General features: G+C 45.8%; 1 protein-coding gene across 3 annotated transcripts; it reads left to right on the plus strand.

Moving 5' to 3' along the window:
* Positions 1 to 1,112: 1,112 nt before the first annotated feature.
* LOC121555434 (beta-2-microglobulin) lies at positions 1,113 to 11,466 on the plus strand. Of its 3 annotated transcripts, none has more exons than XM_045217188.1 (4): positions 1,113 to 1,137; positions 3,439 to 3,711; positions 7,568 to 7,604; positions 10,679 to 11,466. In XM_045217188.1, exons 1-3 carry the CDS (start codon positions 1,128 to 1,130, stop codon positions 7,579 to 7,581), a joined length of 297 nt encoding a protein of 98 aa, XP_045073123.1. In that variant the 5' UTR covers positions 1,113 to 1,127; the 3' UTR covers positions 7,582 to 7,604; positions 10,679 to 11,466. The 3 variants fall into 3 exon arrangements, with proteins under 3 accessions (XP_045073123.1, XP_041725209.2, XP_041725207.2); XM_041869275.2 differs by lacking the exons at positions 1,113 to 1,137; positions 10,679 to 11,466 and adding exons at positions 2,922 to 3,056; positions 10,284 to 10,300; XM_041869273.2 differs by lacking the exon at positions 1,113 to 1,137 and adding an exon at positions 2,923 to 3,056.
* Positions 11,467 to 16,523: the final 5,057 nt, after the last annotated feature.

The raw sequence follows: 16,523 nt of genomic DNA on the forward strand, positions 1-16,523 counted from the left end.
CGGAACTTGGTGGAGCGCTGCAGAGATGCGTCTCTCCAACAGCAGCCTGGAAAGGCACGCTGGGAATAGACAAGCAAAATATTTTGCGCCCCTGCCTTTGATAAAGTGGCCACTGCTTATCACAGGGCAGCATCAGCGCGCACCTTAAAAAGCCCGTACGCCACTGGTTGAGAGAAGTTGTCATTGTTTTGGGGCAGAATTATGTGAGGTTTAATGTGTTGTTGTTGAATGTGGGTCTTGGTCAGTTTAGCTCAGAAAATGGCGCCTTCGTCAATCAGGATTAGCCTACTGCTGGCCTAATCCTGGCTAATGAGAGAGCCTGCGTGTTATCAATTTTGCTGAGCTTTTGAGGCTTCTTTTTACAGTCTATGGCAAGAGGAAACTGCAGACACGGTGATCTGAGCTATCTGATTGGCCAACAGTAGGCCCAAATCTCTGGACCTTCCGGGTAGGCGGAGTCCTACCGTCAGACACATGAAATGGTTCAAAATGGGAACACTTTGCTGAATCAAGTGCACCTACCGTTAACCGCACGAAACGAATCAATAAAAATAGGAACACAAGGCTTTATCAAATATTTGTATAACTAAACCATGATGGACTACAGCCTGTCGTTTCCAATGGGAACAAATGAGTCCTAGTGGGCAGAACAAGCAAGGAGATGGGCAGAGCCAAGCACGGGAGCAAGATCCTATTGGCGTGTTCTAGAATGCATCTGCATATTTCCGTTAGGGAACGCCTACTCTGTGAAGTGCGCATGTGCAATAACTCAATTCGCCTTTGCACTCCTAAACAATGCAACAACAACAAAAAAACTTTAGCAAAAGGTAAAATCTACAAAACGTAGCCCACTCTGTTCTTAACATATTCTAGTTTTTGAACAGAAAACTGTATTGAGATCAAATGTTTCATCAATGAGAAAATTTGCAGAATTTCGGCCAAAATCCATCTCGTTCCATCTTCTCCGCTGCCGGCCAAATAGGGTAGAGAAGAAACACTAAACGGATGCTTCACATTTATACATCTGGTGAAATATCTGTCTCATTGTTCTATCTGTGGCTTTATCATTGGGTTTTTACAGAAATGTTTGGTGATCGACTAGGAATGGCTTAGAGATCGACCAGCCGATGACCACTGGTACACAGCATAGTAATAAATAATGATACAATGTTGACATTTCAGATCATACACTGAACAGAAATATAAACGCAACATACAACAATTTCACAGATTTTACTGAGTTACAATTCATATAAGGAAATCAGTCAATTTAAATAAATTCATTAGGCCCTAATCTATGGATTTTACATGCCTGGGAATACAGATATGCATCTGTTGGTCACAGATGCAAAAAATAAATACAAAATACGGCCGTGGATCAGAAAACACAGTCAGTATCGGGTGTGACCACCATTTGCCTCATGCAGCGCGACACATCTCCTTCGCATAGAGTTGATCAGGCTGTTGATTGTGGCCTGTGGAATGTTGTCCCACTCCTCTTCAATGGTGCGAAGTTGCTGGATATTGGCGGGAACTGGAACATGCGGTCGTACACGTTGATCCAGAGCATCCCAAACATGCTCAATGGGTGATATGTCTGGTGAGTATGCAGGCCATGGAAGAACTGGGACATTTTCAGCTTCCAGGAACTGTGTACAGATCCTTGCGACATGGGGCAGTGCATTATATTATGCTGAAACATGAGGTGATGGTGGCGGATGAATGGCACGACAATGGGCCTCAGGATCTCGTCACGGTATCTCTGTGCATTGAAATTGCCGTTGATAAAATGCAATTGTGTTCGTTGTCCGTAGCTTATGCTTGCCCATACCATAACCCCACCGCCACCATGGGGCACTCTGTTCACAACGTTGACATCAGCAAACTGCTCAAGCTCACACGTCTGCCATACACGCTGTCTGCCATCTGCCTGGTACAGTTGAAACCGGGATTAATCCGTGAAGAGCACACTTGTCCAGAGTACCAGGGGCCATCGAAGGTGATTATTTGCCCACTGAAGTCGGTTACGACGCTGAACTGCTGTCAGGTCAAGACCCTGGTGAGGATGACGAGCACGCAGATGGGCTTCCCTGAGACGGTGTCTGACAGTTTGTGCAGAAAGTATTTGGTTGTGCAAACCCACAGTTTCATCAGCTGTCCGGGTGGCTGGTCTCAGACGATCCCGCAGGTGAAGAAGCCGGATGTGGAGGTCCTGGGCTGGCGTGGTTACACATGGTCCGCGGTTGTGAGGACGGTTGGAAGGACTGCCAAATTCTCTATAACGACGGAGGCGGCTTATGGTAGTAAATTAACATTAAATTCTCTGGCAACAGCTCTGGTGGACATTCAGCATGCCAATTGCACGCTCCCTCAAAACTTGAGACATCTGTGGCATTGTGTTGTGTGACAAAACTGCACATTTTAGAGTTGCCTTTATTACCCCCAGCACAAGGTGCACCTGTGTAATGATCATGATGTTTAATCAGCTTCTTGATATGCCACACCTTTCAGGTGGATAGATTATCTTGCAAATTTGTGTACAACATTTGAGAGAAATAAGCTTTTTGTGCGTATGGAACATTTTCTGGGATCTTTTATTTCAGCTCATGAAACATGGGACCAACACTTTACATATTGTGTTTATATTTTTGTTCAGTATACATACACCATACTTTATTATGGCTATACTGTACATGGCCTTTCACCATACTTTCTCTCAATGCATTACATGTGCAACATTGTAACTGATAAAATGAAGACTGCATCAACTTTGTAACTGACTGCATCAGGCTTCCTAAAGAAACATCTAAAGACGACGTAGCAACTGTGAAGTACGATTTTCAATTGGTGCATAAATCGAAGTGGGTGCGGCTTCACTGCGTCGCAGTAAAATATCTATTTTACTTTCAGTTTCATCTCACCGTTTGCGACTTGTCCGTTTGGTGCAGTTTGATATATTTTTCAGCATTGGAAAGACTTGGGAAAAGAAATCATGAAAACGGTTTTGTCCGTAGTTGCTTTCTGCGTCGTGTTGGTGAACATAAACGCAAAAGAATGTAAGTAAAGTAAAACTATGACTTGGTCATTATGATTAATTAGCCTGTTGATGGGATTGTCTTGTGTACGAACTTCATTTGAAAGGCCTCACCCACGACGTTCGTGAAAACAATTATATATTTCCTTAACTTATGTCTTAAGTCGACAGCAAATTTGTACTTTACATGGGTTACGCTTTTAAGCAAATGTAAATTGAGCAGAGACTATTTTATTTTTATAGTGAGAATAAGATAATCAACTTTTGTGATACTGCGTGTGTGTGTGTGTGTGTGTGTGTGTGTGTGTGTGTGTGTGTGTGTGTGTGCCTGACTGTGTGTGTGTCTCTGTCTGCATACCTACCTGACTACCTGACTGTGTACCATTCCCTCCTCCCCCCTGCAGCTCCTCCCAAGGTGCAAGTGTACAGCCGTAACCCAGGGGAATATGGGAAGGACAACACCCTGATCTGTCACGTGAGTGGCTTCCACCCCCCTGACATCAGCATCCAGCTCCTGCAGAACGGCGAGGAGATCCCCAACGCCAAGCAGACAGACCTGGCCTTCGAACAGGGCTGGCAGTTCAACCTCACCAAGAGTGTTGCCTTCAAACCAGCCAGCGGAGAGGAGTACACCTGCAGAGTCCGCCACCTGAAGAATCTGAAGACCTACACCTGGGGTGAGTTACTAGTATAGTTAGTAGTTATAGGAGTACACCTGGGGTGAGTTACTAGTATAGTTAGTAGTTATAGGAGTACACCTGGGGTGAGTTACTAGTATAGTTAGTAGTTAGAGGAGTACACCTGGGGTGAGTTACTAGTATAGTTAGTAGTTAGAGGAGTACACCTGGGGTGAGTTACTAGTATAGTTAGTAGTTAGAGGAGTACACCTGGGGTGAGTTACTAGTATAGTTAGTAGTTAGAGGAGTACACCTGGGGTGAGTTACTAGTATAGTTAGTAGTTAGAGGAGTACACCTGGGGTGAGTTACTAGTATAGTTAGTAGTTAGAGGAGTACACCTGGGGTGAGTTACTAGTGTAGTTAGTAGTTAGAGGAGTACACCTGGGGTGAGTTACTAGTATAGTTAGTAGTTAGAGGAGTACACCTGGGGTGAGTTACTAGTGTAGTTAGTAGTTAGAGGAGTACACCTGGGGTGAGTTACTAGTATAGTTAGTAGTTAGAGGAGTACACCTGGGGTGAGTTACTAGTATAGTTAGTAGTTAGAGGAGTACACCTGGGGTGAGTTACTAGTATAGTTAGTAGTTAGAGGAGTACACCTGGGGTGAGTTACTAGTATAGTTAGTAGTTAGAGGAGTACACCTGGGGTGAGTTACTAGTATAGTTAGTAGTTAGAGGAGTACACCTGGGGTGAGTTACTAGTATAGTTAGTAGTTAGAGGAGTACACCTGGGGTGAGTTACTAGTATAGTTAGTAGTTAGAGGAGTACACCTGGGGTGAGTTACTAGTATAGTTAGTAGTTAGAGGAGTACACCTGGGGGTGAGTTACTAGTATAGTTAGTAGTTAGAGGAGTACACCTGGGGTGAGTTACTAGTATAGTTAGTAGTAAGAGGAGTACACCTGGGGTGAGTTACTAGTATAGTTAGTAGTTAGAGGAGTACACCTGGGGTGAGTTACTAGTATAGTTAGTAGTTAGAGGAGTACACCTGGGGTGAGTTACTAGTATAGTTAGTAGTTAGAGGAGTACACCTGGGGTGAGTTACTAGTATAGTTAGTAGTTAGAGGAGTACACCTGGGGTGAGTTACTAGTGTAGTTAGTAGTTAGAGGAGTACACCTGGGGTGAGTTACTAGTATAGTTGGTAGTTAGAGGAGTACACCTGGGTGAGTTACTAGTATAGTTAGTAGTTATAGGAGTACACCTGGGGTGAGTTACTAGTGTAGTTAGTAGTTAGAGGAGTACACCTGGGGTGAGTTACTAGTATAGTTAGTAGTTAGAGGAGTACACCTGGGGTGAGTTACTAGTATAGTTAGTAGTTAGAGGAGTACACCTGGGGTGAGTTACTAGTATAGTTAGTAGTTAGAGGAGTACACCTGGGGTGAGTTACTAGTATAGTTAGTAGTTAGAGGAGTACACCTGGGGTGAGTTACTAGTATAGTTAGTAGTTAGAGGAGTACACCTGGGGTGAGTTACTAGTATAGTTAGTAGTTAGAGGAGTACACCTGGGGTGAGTTACTAGTATAGTTAGTAGTTAGAGGAGTACACCTGGGGTGAGTTACTAGTATAGTTAAGCAATAAGGCACCTCTGGGGTTTGTGGTATATGGCCAATATATCACGGCTAAGGGTTGTTTGTTGTGTTGTGCCTTGATACAACCCTTAGCCGTGGTATATTGGCCATATCCCAAAACCTCTGAGGTGCCTTATTGCTATTATAAACTGGTTACTAACGTAATCAGAGAATTAAAAATAAATGTTTTGTCATACCCGTGGTATATACGGTCTGATATACCATGGCTGTAAGCCAATCAGCATTCAGGGCTCGAACCACCCAGTTTAGACCGTATACCATGGGTATGACAAAACATATTTTTTCTCTGTTCTAATTACGTTGGTAACCAGTTTATAATAGCAATAAGGCACCTCTGGGGTTTGTGGTATATGGCCAATTTACCACGGCTAAGGGCTGTGTCCAGGCACTCTGCGTTGCGTCGTGCTTAAGAACAGCCCTTAGCAGTGGTATATTGGCCATATACCACATCCCCTCGTGCCTTATTTCTTAAATATACCACGGCTGTCACCCAGTTTATAATGAGTATTTAGTAGCAGTTAGTAGTTAGTGTACACCTGCAGAGTCCCTCACCTGAAGAACCTCAAGACCAAACCTGGGGTGACCCCCCCACCCACACACACTGCTACGTTCCAAACCTGGGGTGACCCCCCCACCCACACACACTGCTACGTTCCAAACCTGGGGTGACCCCCCACCCACACACACTGCTACGTTCCAAACCTGGGGTGACCCCCCCACCCACACACACACTGCTACGTTCCAAACCTGGGGTGACCCCCCCACCCACACACACTGCTACGTTCCAAACCTGGGGTGAGCACGCACACACACACACTGCTACGTTCCAAACCTGGGGTGACCCCCCCACCCACACACACTGCTACGTTCCAAACCTGGGGTGACCCCCCACCCACACACACTGCTACGTTCCAAACCTGGGGTGACCCCCCCCCCCACACACACTGCTACGTTCCAAACCTGACCCCCCCACCCACACACACTGCTACGTTCCAAACCTGGGGTGACCCCCCACCCACACACACTGCTACGTTCCAAACCTGGGGTGACCCCCCCCACCCACACACACTGCTACGTTCCAAACCTGGGGTGACCCCCCACCCACACACACTGCTACGTTCCAAACCTGGGGTGACCCCCCCACCCACACACACTGCTACGTTCCAAACCTGGGGTGACCCACCCACACACACTGCTACGTTCCAAACCTGGGGTGAGCACGCACACACACACACTGCTACGTTCCAAACCTGGGGTGACCCCCCCACCCACACACACTGCTACGTTCCAAACCTGGGGTGACCCCCCCACCCACACACACTGCTACGTTCCAAACCTGGGGTGACCCCCCCACCCACACACACTGCTACGTTCCAAACCTGGGGTGACCCCCCCCACCCACACACACTGCTACGTTTCTAAACCTGGGGTGACCCCCCCCACCCACACACACTGCTACGTTCCAAACCTGGGGTGACCCCCCCCACACACACTGCTACGTTCCAAACCTGGGGTGACCCCCCCCACCCACACACACTGCTACGTTCCAAACCTGGGGTGACCCCCCCCACCCACACACACTGCTACGTTCCAAACCTGGGGTGACCCCCCACCCACACACACTGCTACGTTCCAAACCTGGGGTGACCCCCCCCACCCACACACACTGCTACGTTCCAAACCTGGGGTGACCCCCCACCCACACACACTGCTACGTTCCAAACCTGGGGTGACCCCCCACCCACACACACTGCTACGTTCCAAACCTGGGGTGACCCCCCCCACCCACACACACTGCTACGTTCCAAACCTGGGGTGACCCCCCCACCCACACACACTGCTACGTTCCAAACCTGGGGTGACCCCCCACACACACACTGCTACGTTCCAAACCTGGGGTGACCCCCCACACACACACTGCTACGTTCCAAACCTGGGGTGACCCCCCCACACACACACACTGCTACGTTCCAAACCTGGGGTGACCCCTCCACCCACACACACTGCTACGTTCCAAACCTGGGGTGACCCCCCCCCCACCCACACACACACTGCTACGTTCCAAACCTGGGGTGACCCCCCACTACTACGTTTCCTCTTTCAGAATCTGACTTCAGTGTGTGTGTGGGGGGTCTTGTAAGTGTGTGTGTGTGTGTATGTGTGTGTGTGTGTGTGTGAGTGAGAGTTAATCATAATATATATATATATATATATATATATAGAAGTGCCCTTGACTGACAGAAAGCAACCTTTCCTATTTCCTCTACAGAACCAGATATGTGAGGCTTCGGTGCTCATCCCTGCAGGTGTGTATGTCTGATCATTTCCTTTGTAGAGAAACAGTCTATTTATATGGTAGTTCTTTAGCTTTGGTTACTAACCACTGATGGTTTTTATTGTACTACTGTATAGAGAACTGCATAGGGCTGGGTGATATGATAGGGCTGGGCGATATGATAGGGCTGGGTGATATGATAGGGCTGGGTGATATGATAGGGCTGGGTGATATGATAGGGCTGGGTGATATGATAGGGCTGGGTGATATGACAGGGCTGGGTGATATGATAGGGCTGGGTGATATGATAGGGCTGGGTGATATGATAGGGCTGGGTGATATGATAGGGCTGGGTGATATGATAGGGCTGGGCAATATGACAGGGCTGGGTGATATGATAGGGCTGGGTGATATGATAGGGCTGGGTGATATGGTAGGGCTGGGTGATATGATTGGGCTGGGTGATATGATTGGGCTGGGCGATATGATAGGGCTGGGCGATATGATTGGGCTGGGCGATATGATAGGGCTGGGTGATATGATAGGGCTGGGCGATATGATAGGGCTGGGCGATAAGATAGGGCTGGGTGATATGGTAGGGCTGGGTGATATGGTAGGGATGGGTGATATGGCCAAAATATCATATCACAGTATTGTTGACGGTATTTGATGTTTTCTAATAATAAAAGTTATAAATGTGCTTCGTGAGTAGTGTAGTGATGAGCGCGGTTATTTTAACAATAAATTAAATGATCCATGTTACATTGTTACACACAAGGATATACCATAACATTTGAAATGCTTAATTTAATAAAACATCAAACTTTAGAATGCAGTGTTTATGTACGGCGCATTGAGGTACTGCTGCTTCAGACGTCACGTGGCTTTGACAGAACGTTGTTTACAGTTGGGCCACTTTAAATGGAGCCTACAGTTCTGAGGACATAGTCATTGTTATATCTTCAAGCTCATTTGTCTCTCATGGGATGTGGGTTCATTTTACATGAAAAGGCATTTTTACTATCATAGCGCTTAATGGCCCTCCGGTCAACCCTGACAATGGTGTGCCATCTTCCCCACTTCAAATAGCGGTTAGTCTACAGACCACAACACTGACACAGATCAATGCAAAAAACACTCACCAGAAAACGTATTTTGAAACAGAATCAGTTCTATGACATCTCTTTCACTGTTGCTGTTAGCCTAGGCTACTGTTAGCCTAAACACTGTTGCTGTTAGCCGGGCTACTGTTAGCCTAAACACTGTTGCTGTTAGCCGGGCTACTGTTAGCCTAAACACTGTTGCTGTTAGCCAGGCTACTGTTAGCCTAAACACTGTTGCTGTTAGCCTAGGCTACTGTTAGCCTAAACACTGTTGCTGTTAGCCGGGCTACTGTTAGCCTAAACACTGTTGCTGTTAGCCAGGCTACTGTTAGCCTAAACACTGTTGCTGTTAGCCGGGCTACTGTTAGCCTAAACACTGTTGCTGTTAGCCGGGCTAGTGTTAGCCTAAACACTATTGCTGTTAGCCAGGCTACTGTTAGCCTAAACACTGTTGTTGTTAGCTAGGCTACTGTTAGCCTAAACACTGTTGCTGTTAGCCTAAACACTGTTGCTGTTAGCCAGGCTACTGTTAGCCTAAACACTGTTGCTGTTAGCCAGGCTACTGTTAGCCTAAACACTGTTGCTGTTAGCCAGGCTACTGTTAGCCTAAACACTGTTGCTGTTAGCCGGGCTACTGTTAGCCTAAACACTGTTGCTGTTAGCCGGGCTACTGTTAGCCTAAACACTGTTGCTGTTAGCCGGGCTACTGTTAGCCAAAACACTGTTGCTGTTAGCCAGGCTACTGTTAGCCTAAACACTGTTGCTGTTAGCCAGGCTACTGTTAGCCAAAAACTCACATGTCTGAATAGCACCCTAACAACCATTATCTGGACAGCTGAAAAAAATGCATGATATTATTTGAATAGTGAAATCATTTCAAATGCCCATCCCTAGGGAGGCAACACATACACTCTAAGTGATTTCAATGGGTTTTTCTCCATTCTGATTGGTTTATACTGTTCAATAAAACTTCAACCAAAAATAACCGTCTTCAGTATGTTCATACATTTCAGCATTTCCTCATTTGAGATAATTTCCACACTGCCACGTAGGGCTGCACGATATGGGTAAACAATCGCAACCTTATTTTTTTAACCAAATATTGCGATTTAGATCAAAACACCTGGGTGAACTGTTGGAATCATGGAAATAGAATGATTCTTCTAATTCTGTAGTTATAATATAATAGTGGGCACTTTGAATACAGTGTTGTTTGACAGGGTAGGAACCAAAGTGTTGGTCAGTGTTTTCAGGCGGCACCCTATAATCTTTGGCTACATGAAATGTTTTCTCTTTACTTCACGTAGCTAACATATTCATGCTTTGCGTAATTCCTCTTTGATTTAGAAGATACTGTTGCACAAACAACATCCTGATTTAGGTCTACACCTTGACTGGTACCAGCCTGTATTAGCTAGCTACGTTTGGCCTGACGTTTAGCCAACTAGCGATTAGCGGCTAACAATTTATTTTAGCCACAATTTTCTAAGAAAATACAAAACAAGCTGTTTGCAAACAGTAAGATACACAAACTAATAGTGGAATTAAAGAACAGCAGCATAGTTGTCATCGAATTCTTGTTGCTATGTGCTGTATTGACCATGCAGTCTGAACGCAAGACGAGGGAAGTGGTCTCCTCCTGGTCGAGCAACAACTGCGCTACTTGAGTGACAGGGGGCGGGGCTAGATATGTGTGGAGAGAGCGGGAGAGGAGAGAGACGACTCAAGTAGCGGAGGAAAGTATAAAAACGGACATTACACACGGCGGAATAGCGTATCAATTTAACAAACCTAACGTTGAAATACCGTTATAGAAGGTAAAGTAAAAACCCAAACCGGTCCGTGCATCAATACCGGTATATAGTAAAATATGGTATACCGCCTAGGCCGAGTACTGCATACTGTATATGTAAGATTTAATGAAGTAAGCATGAACCATTGTGGAAATGAAATGTGGATGGAATGAATGACCTCTTGTTGTTGTTGTTGTTGACAACCACAGAATCCACCAGCCTCCGAGAATCTCCACTCCAGATGCTGTCTGTATTCCTGGGAATCTTCACAACACTGTCCTATCAAAACTCATCTTCACAACACTGTCCTATCAAAACTCATCTTCACAACACTGTCCTATCAAAACTCATCTTCACAACACTGTCCTATCAAAACTCCTCTTCACAACACTGTCCTATCAAAACTCATCTTCACAACACTGTCCTATCAAAACTCATCTTCACAACACTGTCCTATCAAAACTCATCTTCACAACACTGTCCTATCAAAACTCCTCTTCACAACACTGTCCTATCAAAACTCATCTTCACAACACTGTCCTATCAAAACTCCTCTTCACAACACTGTCCTATCAAAACTCCTCTTCAGATCACTGTCTTGTCAAAACTGCAGGTGAAATCTGTGATGACTCCGTCTCTGCACATTGTGACTTATCATTGATATTTAACTTAAATTGTATTTTATTTTACCAGTCCTTGTTTTGTGGGGTATTTGATGTGTGTAAGTAATGAAGCTCATATCTGTGGGATTGTAATTCTGCACCAGAGGAGAACAATTTGTCAGCCAATACAGTAGGCCCAAGCTATGAGGGCTTTTCTCTTAGTCAGAAATTAATATGAAACAACAAACAATCTGAAATGCAAAAATACATTAATGTAGCACTTTATTTTGGTGATAGATTTTCAAAAGAGATAGCCCTTCATCTAAAATACTTAGATTATGTAAAGTCTGACTTGATGTTTGAATTCTTGCTATTAAATAACTTATTCATACCAATCATGTTTGGCTCTATTCTGTCTATGAAGCTTCATGACACATGTATGCATGATGTGTTAAACTAAACAGCTAACACAGGAGATATGAATAGCATATAAAGTATGTACCACTGTCTGTCTGTCTCACCCTGCACTGTTTAGAGCTGACCATCCACTGTCTGTCTGTCTGTCTGTCTGTCTGTCTGTCTGTCTGTCTGTCTGTCTGTCTGTCTGTCTGTCTGTCTGTCTGTCTGTCTGTCTAACCCTGCACTGTTTAGAGCTGACCATCTACTGTCTGTCTGTCTGTCTGTCTGTCTGTCTGTCTGTCTGTCTGTCTGTCTGTCTGTCTGTCTGTCTGTCTGTCTGTCTGTCTGTCTGTCTAACCCTGCACTGTTTAGAACCATCCAATCTAATGTCAAAGATAGGGTTGCCTCTTCCACTGTAGTTGAGGGGTAGTTATATCTAATACAGAATGACAGTTTCTCTGTCTACTATACTGAACCAGAATACACAACACAATGCCATAGATGTCTCAAGTTTTGAGGGTGTGTGTAATTGGCATGCTGATTGTAGGAATGTCCACCAGTGCTGTTGCCAGATAATTTAATGTTAATTTCTCTACCATAAGCCGCCTCCAACGTTGTTTTAGAGAATTTGGCACTATGTCCAACCGGCCTTACAACCGCAGACCATGTGTCACGACTTCCTCCGAAGCTGCCCCCTCTCCTTGTTCGGGCATGTCACGATCGTTACAGGATGAAGCGGACCAAGGCGCAGCGTGATATGCGTACATCTTTTATTTCGTACACAACACTAACAAAAACAACAAACGATACGTGAAGTCCTGAGGTTATACACACCAAACCAAACGGAACAAGATCCCACAATGACTAGTGAAAACAGGCTGCCTAAGTATGGTTCCCAATCAGAGACAACGAGCAACAGCTGTCTCTGATTGGGAACCACCCTGGCCAACATAGAAATACACGATCTAGAACGAAAAACCTAGAAAACCAAACAAGGAAAAATCCACACCCTGGCTCAACATTTAAGAGTCCCCAGAGCCAGGGCGTGACAGTACCCTCCCCCAAAGGCGCGGACTGCGACCGCGCCACAACACCACAACAGGGTAGGGGCCGGGTGGGCATTCCGCCTCGGAGGCGGATCCGGCTCCGGGCGTGACCACCACTCTATCTCTACCCTCCCCGTAGCGCCCCTGGTCTGGTCTGGCCCCACTGGCCGGAGCTGGACTGGACACCGGTGGAGCGGATTGCTCTGGCTCCGGTGTGGAGCAGCTGACCGGTGCCGGACCAGGCACCGGTGGAACAGGCACGGACCGTGCCGGACTGACGACGCGCACCACTGGCTTGGTGCGGGGAGCAGGAACGGGCCGGACCGGGCTGGCGACGCGCACCACTGGCTTGGTGCGAGGGACAGGAACAGGCCGGACCGGGCTGGCGACGCGCACCACTGGCTTGGTGCGAGGGACAGGAACAGGCCGGGCTGGACTGGGAACACGCACCACAGGCTTGGTGCGGGGAGAAGGAACAGGCCAGGCCGGACTGGGAACACGCACCATTGGCTTGGTGCGGGGAGCCGGAACGGGCCGGGCCGGACTGTGGAGGCGGACTGGAGGTCTGGAGCGGAGAGCTGACACAACCCGTCCTGGCTGAATGCCTATCTCCACACAATATGTGTGAGGCATCAGCACAGGACGTACAGGGCTGTGCACTCGTACTGGCGCTACAGCACGTGGCACTGGCGCAGGATATCCGGGACCGAGGAGGGGTACTGGAGGCCACGAGCGCTGAGCCGGCACACTCCATCCTGGCTGCATGCCCACCTTAGCACGACACGTACGTGGTGCTAGCACAGGATGTACAGGACTGTGCCGGAACACTCGCGGCACAGTACGTGGCTCCGCATAACACGGAGCCTGCCCAGTCTCACGCTTCCTAGCCTACGGGGAGTTGGCTCTGCTCTAACTCTAGGCTCCGCCAACCACCCTTTTAGCCCCCCCCCCAAAATGTTCTTGGGGCTGTCTCTCGGGCTTCCCCCTCGGCCGGTACCCTCTGCGTTGCCGCTGCTCCTCTCTGTAGCGCGCCTCCACAGTCTCCTCCCAAGGACGGCGATCCATTCCGGCCTGGATCTCTTCCCAAGTCCAGGATCCCTTCCCTTCCAGGATCTCCTCCCAAGTCCAGGCTGTCCGTTCCTGGACACGCTGCTTGGTCCTCCTTTGGTGGGATCTTCTGTCACGATCGTTATAAACAGCGGACCAAGGCGCAGCGTGATATGCGTACATCTTTTATTTCGTACACAACACTAACAAAAACAACAAACGATACGTGAAGTCCTGAGGTTATACACACCAAACCAAACGGAACAAGATCCCACAATGACTAGTGAAAACAGGCTGCCTAAGTATGGTTCCCAATCAGAGACAACGAGCAACAGCTGTCTCTGATTGGGAACCACCCTGGCCAACATAGAAATACACGATCTAGAACGAAAAACCTAGAAAACCAAACAAGGAAAAATCCACACCCTGGCTCAACATTTAAGAGTCCCCAGAGCCAGGGCGTGACAGGGCAGGCTTCGGCGTTCGTCGTCACCGGCATTCTAGCCACTGCCGCTCCTCATCTCATCATTCCATTTGTTTTGTCTTGTTTATTACACACACCTGGTTCATGTCCCCTCATCAGTACCTGTATAAGTGTTCCCTCTGCCCCCTTGTCTTTGTGTGTGTGATTGTTTATTGTGGAGGTTAGTTTAGCTCGGTGGAGCTCCTTGTATTTTGTATCGCCGGGATATTTCACCTGTGTGCCTTGTTGTTTACCAGTGCGCCTGATTACGCACTGGAGTGTTTGACACATTGCTGCGTACTGCTGTGTTTTCGGAATAAGACCTTTTATTCTGTGATTTACCCTCCTGCGCCTGACTCCTTCAAAATCACTCACCACACCATGTGTATGGCGTTGTGTAGGCGAGTGGTTTGCTGATGTCAACGTTGTGAACAGAGTGCCCCATGGTGGTAGTGGGGTTATGGTATGGACAGGCATAAGCTACAGACAACGAACACAATTGCATTTTATCGATGGCAATTTGAATGCACAAAAATACAGTGATGAGAACCTAAGGCCCATTGTGAGGCCCTTTTTTTTAAAGGTATCTGTGACCAACAGATGCATATCTGTATTCCCAGTCATGTGAAATCCATAGATTAGGGGGTAATATATTTATTTCAATTGACTGATTTCCTCATATGAACTGTAACTCAGTGAAATCTTTGAAATTGTTGCATGTTGCGTTTATATTTTTGTTCAGTATAAATGGATTTATGTTATTTCTCTATCTTTTCAAGTTCCATGGTCTGTTCCTGTTAAATGAGATACAATAAAACATTGTCCACATTTGTGGCTTTTGTTCTTTTTGTGCATTCAGAATGCACACTGTATCTTTGAAATTGTAAAATCTCTGCTTAATGACATTCTGTTTTCAAGACCAGAAAATAATATTATGTACGCAGTCATGTGATCAAACACACCATTGTGTGGTCACAGTCATGTGATCAAACACACCACTGTGTGGTCACAGTCATGTGATCAAACACACCATTGTGTGGTCACAGTCATGTGATCAAACACACCATTGTGTGGTCACAGTCATGTGATCAAACACACCATTGTGTGGTCACAGTCATGTGATCAAACACACCATTGTGTGGTCACAGTCATGTGATCAGACACACCATTGTGTGGTCACAGTCATGTGATCAGACACACCATTGTGTGGTCACAGTCATGTGATCAGACACACCATTGTGTGGTCACAGTCATGTGATCAGACACACCGTTGTGTGGTCCACTTGCAATAAGAAGCAATAAGCAAGCTGTAATTGTCGACATATTTATTGATTAGTCTGTCACTAGTTTTATGATTATCTTTTTAATTTCATGAGATATAACAATTCCAAAATGATACAGTATTCCAATGTAAAGACAATTACCACCGTATACAAGGAAAGCAAGATTATGGGTCAGTGAAGTCAGTCTCGGAAGAGTACACAAGTATTGTCACATTTACTGTTCAAAAGTATTATCTTTGACAAGTTAAACCAAAGACAAATGATCAAAATTCAAAGTAACAAAATGTAGAACACAATGACATAGTTGTCTCTGTATCTATTTATTTAACCTTTATTTTTGCAGGGAATTCCCTTTGAGACCAAAGTCTATTTTTCAAAGGAGCTTCAGAAAAATGCAGCAAATACAAAGTACATCATAAGGAACATTTTTTACATTTACATTTCAGTCTTATCCAGAGCTACAAGGAACCATTGATGAATTACAGCAAACAAAGGCAGGAGAAACAAAACAATAACAAAATGATAAAAAACATTTGTATGAGAACAGGTAATGAGGTAATTTACAAAGACCCTAAAATGCCCCAAAGACACTAATGTTAGTGCAATTGTTGACATACATCAGTATTTGAAAACTGTGGCCAGGTAAACAAAAACCAAAGCATGGATTGCTGACATACCTTGTCCATTACAGGGTAAAGAAACCAATGTGCCATTTTGTAATTTGTGTTGGCTATCCTTAATGGACATAGTTGTGTTGTTCCCAATACAACCACAGGATGTATTTGCAACACAATCTCCTACGACTCATCCATGGGCTCATCATCATTATTTTTCAACAATAACTCTTTCAAAGCTTCATTTCCTGCTGTATTCATTTTTTCCCTTACTGACTCTGAATTTAGCAATTTTTTAACCTTTTTTTGCAATATGAGATGGTTCTCATTTTCCTCAACTGTTTCCCAGACTGCTGTCAAGGCTTCACTGTATGAGGGCTTCCATTCCATTACCAGGTAGTGGATAAAACTGGAAATGAAATCAAACAACAGTGAGCATTTCAAGGCTTTGCTGGTGAACTTGGTCAGTATTTCAACTTTGTTTCTGTCCTTCATTTTGATCAGAAAGTCCTCCAGTATGGTGAAGAGTGGGATGGCATACTCAATCACACTCTTCACTCCTTCATCTAAATAGGGAAACCCTCCAGTGTGCATGGCTAT

Source organism: Coregonus clupeaformis, unplaced genomic scaffold (genome assembly GCF_020615455.1).
Source record: "Coregonus clupeaformis isolate EN_2021a unplaced genomic scaffold, ASM2061545v1 scaf0959, whole genome shotgun sequence".
In the NCBI taxonomy this organism is placed as follows: Eukaryota; Metazoa; Chordata; class Actinopteri; order Salmoniformes; family Salmonidae; genus Coregonus; species Coregonus clupeaformis.

What these genes read in the sequence shown, in the direction of transcription:
- LOC121555434 (XM_041869275.2), top strand. Translation starts at nt 2,993, where the DNA reads ATGAAAACGGTTTTGTCCGTAGTTGCTTTCTGCGTCGTGTTGGTGAAC. An exon ending in GAACATAAACGCAAAAGAAT is followed by an intron (nt 3,057 to 3,438) that starts GTAAGTAAAGTA and finishes TCCCCCCTGCAG; the next exon opens with CTCCTCCCAAGGTGCAAGTG.